The sequence below is a fragment of the Buceros rhinoceros genome, unplaced genomic scaffold (genome assembly GCF_000710305.1).
Source record: "Buceros rhinoceros silvestris isolate BGI_N320 unplaced genomic scaffold, ASM71030v1 scaffold406, whole genome shotgun sequence".
NCBI lineage: Eukaryota > Metazoa > Chordata > Aves > Bucerotiformes > Bucerotidae > Buceros > Buceros rhinoceros.
In genome coordinates, this window is record NW_010415566.1 from 40,945 (window position 1) to 48,990 (window position 8,046).

General features: G+C 42.4%; 1 protein-coding gene across 4 annotated transcripts in view; it reads left to right on the plus strand.

The window, feature by feature from the left end:
• The window catches only part of MECOM (MDS1 and EVI1 complex locus), a 46,932-nt gene extending 39,925 nt beyond the window's left edge, over positions 1–7,007 (plus strand). For all 4 annotated transcript variants that reach the window (XM_010137435.1, XM_010137437.1, XM_010137438.1 and 1 more), the window contains 4 exons: positions 666–810; positions 3,444–3,680; positions 4,224–4,410; positions 5,333–7,007. In XM_010137435.1, the coding sequence (XP_010135737.1) occupies positions 666–810; positions 3,444–3,680; positions 4,224–4,410; positions 5,333–5,467 (704 nt within the window). In that variant the 3' untranslated portion in view covers positions 5,468–7,007. The remainder of the gene's footprint in view (positions 1–665; positions 811–3,443; positions 3,681–4,223; positions 4,411–5,332) is intronic.
• The last annotated feature ends 1,039 nt before the right edge of the window (positions 7,008–8,046 follow it).

Sequence of the window (8,046 nt, forward strand, 5' to 3'; positions counted from 1 at the left end):
AAGGTAAGGGGGCCCCCGAAGGCCCACAGCAAATCAGTCACCTCACAGCAGCAGCGAACTCAGCGGCAGGTAGCGGATATCATTGGTCTGGTTTAGGTATCTGCAGGGTTTAATAAAAACCCTGTCCACAGCCTTTTCAGTCATGTCTTGGTCCACTGGAACTAACCAGGTACATGCAGTGAATGCAGAGCTGTTTTATCCCTGACGCTCAGAGAAAGCGATCTGTCACTGGCCAATCAGTGCTAATGAACTTGGGTGATTATGTCAATGGCTGCACCATATTTTAAACAAACCTGCATAATTAGTAGCTAAAATGAAGTTCCATTTGCTCAGTTCAGCCATTGGTCTAACACAGTTACCGAGCCTTGGAGTCACAAGGGAATGGGAGGGAGAGGTTGAAACAGACACTTGGCAGAAGCGCTTAGACCATGGAAGTGGCACCCAGTGTGCAAGCAGTCGTTTGGGCTGGAAACCACCTTCACTCGTCAATAATGCTACTTCCCTCCTAATTGCTGGTCTGATGGCCAAAAGCTGATGGATCCCTAAGACCAACTTTTTCTGGCTCTCACCCACTTTGACCATTGTTTCAATTTCAATTTGATTTAAGCGGTTAAGTACAGAAAATGTAAAGGAGCAACAACAGGAGTCCTCTGTTTTGCTTTAAGGTACTGCAACATCTTCACCTCACTCAGAACTGGAAAGCACAGGGGCAATCCTAGACGACAAGGAAGACTCTTATTTCACAGAAATTAGGAATTTCATTGGAAACAGCAACCACAACAATCAGTCCCCCCGAAACTCAGAGGAGAGGTGAGTTGTGACTTATCTGCCTTCAAAAGGTGCCACTCTTCCAGATTGAGCCTGATTTTTCTCTTTCAGTGATGTCTGGAGCTACAGTTAATTTAGCAGTGTGAGTGTCTCATGGAAAGAAACGTGTTGATTCCCTTCCCATCATGCATGAGCATATTCCCAGTGGCAGATGCTGGACAGAAGGTTCATCTGTGAACACATTTCTCCTTGTATCAGGAGCTCTCGGTTTCACGGTCCCATCTTTGATTTAAGTGTCTAGAAAAACTCCCTCATTTCACTTTGACAGCAGAGCAGGTGAATTCTACATCCTGTGGCTGAATGTAGAGTGCCTTATGATTTAAATGCAGTATAAATGTGTAATTAATAAAGTAGACTAAGCTAAATTCTTGGATCAAATGAAAGTCCTTTCCCGTAAGTAACTCAATCCCAAGAAAGATGCTGACGAGCAAAGTCGGTGAGGCCGTGAGTAGGCGTTGGTCCACAGTCCACAGTGAAATACTTTTTGCTTTTAAGATTTATTAAGTATATGAGTGTTTCAGTTCTTCTGAACTAACAGAAGAGAGACCACTTCTAAATATTTTCAGCTAATAAAAACAGAGCTAAGCAGAAAAGGCTGTAGCGTGGATACATGCATCAGCTACATACATTTCTTAGAGGTTGTTTCTGCATTATGCGGCATCTGCGTTTTCAAATTGGCATCGAAAATTTCTTACTGTCGGTGACAAACTTCACTGTCTTCTCAATTTCCAGAAGCCTTCGTAAGGGGATGAAAATGGTGGACATAACATATTTTCTCCACAAAAGTATTGGATTAAGTGATTACATGCATATTCAAATTTCATTCCATCTTGATTGGCAATGAGGGCTCAGGATTTTTTCTTTGCACATCTGGTCTCAACATGTCCTCCAACAGGAAGTCAGCAAAGTGGAAAGGTTGCTGGGTTGTGCAGTGTTTCCTTTCTAAATTTGGCACTTCAGACTGCTCTTGATGGATATTTTATCCCTGGCAAATTGCTGCATTTGAAAGCATAATTAGAGAATCTGTTTTCTTAATCACATGGCTTTTGTTACTTTGGTTGTAGTCCATCTCCCTTTCATTTCTAGCAGCCTCAATTGAGCATAACAAGCAAGTTGGCAGCCCAAACTGTGCTCAGCAATTCCTTACTTCTGCCTATTTAAATAAAAGATGATAAAGAGATATTGCTCTGATTATCTTAGAGGGGGGTGGCTGCTTCAGCTCTCCCGGCTCCACACAGCCTCAGATTTTTTGATGCTGCGATATAAACAGACATTCCCCAGTTTTTTAAAATGCAATAATGAACTCCTGACAATCAGCCGGAATTTGCTTGGAAAACAGATGAAACTCTTTTACGTTTAGGAAAACGATGCTGTTGTTGAATAAGAAACCAGCCTTCACTTGTGTACGCTCCATAAGCAAGTACAAATGCTAAATACCGAATACGCTACTAGGGCTCATCCTTATCTTGCTCAGACTTGTGGTATATTCCATATTGTCCTGCTCAGTTTGAAGCACATGAAATCTAAAGCAAACTGCAGGCGGACAATAACGTTTCCATTTTTATAACTGTATTCCTGGAAGAGTAAGGACCTTTAGCACAATGAGAACAATAGATGGATGAAGGCCTCCATGCTACAAAACGCAGCAGAGCAGACATGCTGGTTGCGTCAATTCATGTGGCTCCACCGCGTTCAGCCCTTTTACACCACTAGGACCTCTGGCCATGCGTTTGTCGATACGGTGGTGCCGAATTTCTTTAGCTCACCTTTATTGTGGTGGACATGATGGAGATGCTCAGAATCTTACAGGGTTGAGGCTGTTAGCAAGCGAGCCCCTACTTCAGCACGGGTATTACGTCCTTGGAAAACCCCATAGGAAGTAGTTAAGAGAAGTCAACGTAATAACAGCAGGTAGACCAAGCGGTTTTGCTGTAATTACTCATTTAATAAGAATAAATACCCTTAAAATCCTGTATGACCTTTTTTTTTGTGACTTCTTACCCTTCAGATCAGTTAATAATGTGGCTCAGCATGGAGGCCATATTGCACACCACTCCTCAGGTCTTCAGCTGAAGTTTGTAGGTTCCCATGTACATAATCCATACGTTCAGTGAAGTAGTAAGGCTTCCAAATGGGTGGTAGTGTGCAAAATTAATTATGCATGTAATTTTGACTCTAAAACTCTGAATGCAGTATTGGATGTCAGTTTTAAAAATGCCAGATGATCTGATTTTCAGAGTTTCTTGGCCCCTACATCTTCTGTTAAAAGGCAATGAGTTGTTTTGCCCAGACTACAGATATAATTGGAAACATGAGATGAAATAATGCATGAGAAAATTTGGAATGGATATCCGAACATACCTCCGCCTGGATGGTAGTTTTAGCAGGACAACAAGAAAATCCCATGCTGATGAGACTGTAACGTCCCATTGATATTTTGAGTGGAATTTTCTCAGTTTTGCCTAAATGATTGAAGCTAAACAAGATGTAAAATACAGAAATCACTTTATTCTGGTGGTACTAATCCTTTTCAGATCTGCCTCGGACAGTCTGCTGGTGAAGAGCTTTCATAATTGATTCATGATTATTGCTTGGGTTTGTTTTGGTACTTGCAGAATGAATGGCAGCCACTTTAAGGATGAAAAAGCCATGGTAGCCAGCCAGAATTCGGATTTGCTGGATGATGAAGAGGCAGAAGATGAAGTAATGATGGACGAAGAAGATGAAGAGAGTGAAATGGCAGGGAAAGCAGTCAAAGAGCCTGTTACAAGTGACATGCACGAGGGGACTGTGGAGGAGGATTACGAGGAAACGAGTACTTTGGACATGAACTGCAAAGCTTCCCCTGGCAGGTTGGTTCCTTCCGAGTATTGGTGTGCCTGATCCGTGAACTAAAAACAATAAACCATACAAGAGTGCCAGCACCAAACTGTGTGCTGTGGGAACTGGGCCGAAGTAGCCAGCTTCCCAGTCACAATAGCAATGCTCATCTGTGCTTGGGTCAATACCAGCCTGTTTTCAGTCTCTCCATGCAAGCTGTAGCTCGTAAGAGGAAAAATAACTGTTTTCCGGGTGCTATTGTCACGTTCTGGGTGAGACAGGAAATGTTCAGGGGAGAGGCATTATCTGTTCCGTAAAATGACCTGGATCTCCCATAATGGTCTTGTGAAAGGCTGTGGAGACAGCAGAGAGAGATGACCTGCTCCTGCTGCCCACCCCCTCCTCTTAGAAAAGAAAGGAGAATTTCTTTTTATTTCAGAATCATAGTTCCACAGAGTAAAGTGGTTTATGTACGTAAAAAAGGGGGAAATTGCTCAGATGTGTAGGTCTGAGAGGCTGAAGGTACACAGAGAGATCATTTAATTGACATTAAAACCTCCATGGTGTTTTTGTAGGTATAAAGAGGAGGAGTATAATAAGACTGGACTTTCAGCTTTGGACCACATAAGACACTTCACAGATAGTCTCAAAATGAGGAAAATGGAAGAAAATCAATATAGTGAAGCTGAATTGGCAGCTTTCAATACTTCCCAGCTGCCAGAGGACCTAAAACAACCATTGTACAGGAAATCCAAATCCCAGGTAAAGGCTTAACTCAGTTAAAATATTATTGTCACCAAATGCCCGAAGGATTAAACTGTCTGTTAGCATGTGGCAGGCAAGTTCATTCCAGCTTTGTCAGACAGGGCTGTGCTCCAGAACCACAAACCTCAGCCCGCCTCGACCTTCCCCTGCGCTCCCACCGTGCCCAGGAGACACGGCGGGGTGCTCCGGTCCCTGATAATGGAGGATTTTCTTATTTTTCTGCTATTTTTGTTCCTGTCTGCTACCTGCAGAAATGCCATGATAAGAAATAGTCCCACTCTGCTTTCAGACAGCCGCGGCAGTCGTGCTGATGCCGTGGAGTTCAGCTGCAGCTTTGCAGGGATGTGACTCGATCTAGCTTGGCTTTTTGCTGTTTTATTTTCAAAGTCCATTGGATGTTATTACCTCTTGGTCCTCAGCATGTTTTTAAAACAATAATAACTAGACCAATATTCTAGTGCTATCTCTTGAATTTCTTAAAAACATTAATTAAAATGTGTCTTTTAGCACCTTTAAAAGATCGCTGTTTTAAAAACTGCAGAATGTGCCTGTAGAAAAGGTCGGCAAAGGAGACTCTGGTGAAACCCAGGACCAGCCAAGAGATAATGAAAAGAGCTCTTGAAAAGAGCCTCCTGTGCTAAGAATCTGAAGGCAAAGGAGACTCTGGGACCTTGTCTACTATCAAAGGTTTCTCAGAACGTCGTGAAGCCAGATGAAAGCAGAAATTATTATTACTATTAGTGAGTCAAAAGCGTCAGGGAAAAGGTTGGCAGTGGTTTCACCTAAGGCGTTTTGATATTTTTTAAATAAGTTGAGAACAGCAGTTGTAGCCTAAATGGTGCCCTGTCCCTACAGATGGGGTAGCATGGGCCCACGCTTGGGTTTGTGACCTCTTTGTCCTTCTTCTCCCCCTGCCCAGGCATATGCGATGATGCTCTCTCTCTCCGACAAGGACTCCCTCCATTCCGCATCCCACAGTTCTCCCAATATGTGGCACAGTATGGCGAGAGCCGCTGCAGAATCCAGCGCCATCCAATCCATCAGTCACGTATGACGTTGTGAAGTCTTACCGAGAATGGGACCAAGTCCAAACCAGTAGCATGGCTCTTTCATATATGACTATTTAAAAGACTGCTGAGCAGAATGCCTTATAAATCTGCAGGGTCACTCATTTAAAGTCCGGTGACCTTAAACTGAATAATTTTAAAAAGAAAGAAACTATTTATTCTCAATATTTTGTTTTGCACAGCAAAGGCAGCTGCTGACTTCTGGAGGATCAATGCGACTTAGGAAAAAAAAAAAAAGAGTTTCAGTGGATTATGTAAACCGGGGCCGGGAAAAAGTGTCTTCCAGTTCACCCGGCTTTGAAGGGCAGGGGCAAAAGGGTTAAGACTGCATTGATACACACATGGGCACTCCTTTAAAGTAGGAACTGAATTGATTTTCTTTTTGTATGAGATAGTTTGACACAGGATTGGGAACAGTTGCTTTTATGTACAAATCTCTTCATTAAAGCTTTATGCATTTTAGCCCTTCAAAGAAAGAAACTAGTTCTATCAAATGCACACTATCCATCGCAAATGTAGGAAGAAGTAACAGGGAATATTTTGTTCTCTCCGTAATTCTTTTGCCTTCTCAACCGCATTGTTAAAAAAAAAAAAGGAAAAACAAGGAAATAAAAAGAAAGAAAAAAGAACTCTGAGAAACAATACATAGGAGGCTTGTGTATATTGTAAACTATGAATGTTCACTGCTCCAAGAAGCTAAATCATCCAGATAATTCCGTGAAAGCACCGCGTTATTTGACTGCACCACTAGTTCAAATCATTGTAAGGAGATTTTAATTTTTGACAATCATGTCACTATTTTGTTGTATTGTTTCCTTTCCCCCCCTCCCCTCTAAGTTCTTCTTTGTGTTGTGTGTACCATGTATTTATTTGTTGGCAAACGATTGTTTGTTGATCAAAATAGCACTGTTCCTGTAACAGACAGCACTGCTCCAGTCCCCCACTGTGTTACGATGCCAGGCGCCCATGTACTTCAAAAAAAATAAGTGAGGTGAACTGATCTGTGTATATGGGAGTGCAAAACAGTGTTGGAAATTTTCTTACATTCCTCTTTTATTTTATTTTTTGCCTTTTAATGAACTAAATAACTAATAGACGCGACTTAGGATTTTTTTTTTGTAATACAGTAAATTGATTCGATTGTATAAACAGTTATAATTTCTTCATGAAAGCATGATTCTTCTGATTAAAAAACTGTACCCAATATTTTATGCTGGTTGTCTGCGAGCTTGTGTGATGTTATGTTCATGTTAATCCTATTTGTAAGATGAAGTGTTCCAAATTTATGTTTTAAAAAAAAAAAAAAAATAACGGAAGGTATTCAGTTATTTTTTTGGGGTTTGTTTTTTTTTTTTGGCCTTTAGTGAGGGACCAGATTTATTTTTCCTTTTGTTTATAATCTCATTTTGAAATAATCGGCAAGTTGAGGTACTTTCTTTAAATGCTTTGTACAATGTAACTGTTACGCATTTCAGTACATTACTATGGGAGGATCAACTTAAAAAAAAATAAAGGACTACAAAACTGAAGGCATCTTCTTCCTTAGTGTCTTGTTTTTGTCTCGGTCAGGGAGAAAAAAGCATTTTTCATCTGCAGACTGGGGAGCAAAGGCTGTGCCTGTGGGGTCACGAGGATAAGGGTAACCAGAGGATGGGGCACCGCGAAGTGTTTGGAGCTTGGTCATGCACTGTAGGACCCAATCCCAAGTCCTGCAATAGACCATTGGAGGAGTTTAGCTCAGTCCTTCAAGCTTCAAAATACTATTGTGGAAATGAGAAGTATTTCACCCAGAGGGACTGGTGCGAGGTCACCTTTAATGCTGTGGTGAAGCCTTGAGCTTGAGCTTGGGCTGGTGATGAACCCACCTGCTGCTCATGGGGATGATGGCAGGAAGTAGCGGCTTGGCTGGCACATAGCAAAGCATTGACTCGCTAGAATGACAAAAAGCCAAAGGTGAGAAGCTCCAACTGCATGAAATGGATCTTAGGGGAAAAAAAAATTAGTTTGAGCTTTCCCTTCGAAATCGGGTCCAAAGCTCTGCTTCTTCTGGACAACCTGCAGAGCAGTGGGAGGTGGGATGTCCAAGAAAAGCCAGTGTTGGCCCAGGCAATGGGTCACCTTTAATGCTGTGGTGAAGCCTTGAGCTTGAGCTTGGGCTGGTGATGAACCCACCTGCTGCTCATGGGGATGATGGCAGGAAGTAGCGGCTTGGCTGGCACATAGCAAAGCATTGACTCGCTAGAATGACAAAAAGCCAAAGGTGAGAAGCTCCAACTGCATGAAATGGATCTTAGGGGAAAAAAAAATTAGTTTGAGCTTTCCCTTCGAAATCGGGTCCAAAGCTCTGCTTCTTCTGGACAACCTGCAGAGCAGTGGGAGGTGGGATGTCCAAGAAAAGCCAGTGTTGGCCCAGGCAATGCACATTTTACTGCTCTCCCCATCAGCAGAGACAGAAGGACTGAGCCAGCTCCGAAGGGGACCACGGGGATGTCCCTGCCTGCCATCCCAGTCAAGCTCGATCTTTGCAGCTATTGCACAGTGCTGCTCTTCAAGTTTGACTGGAAAG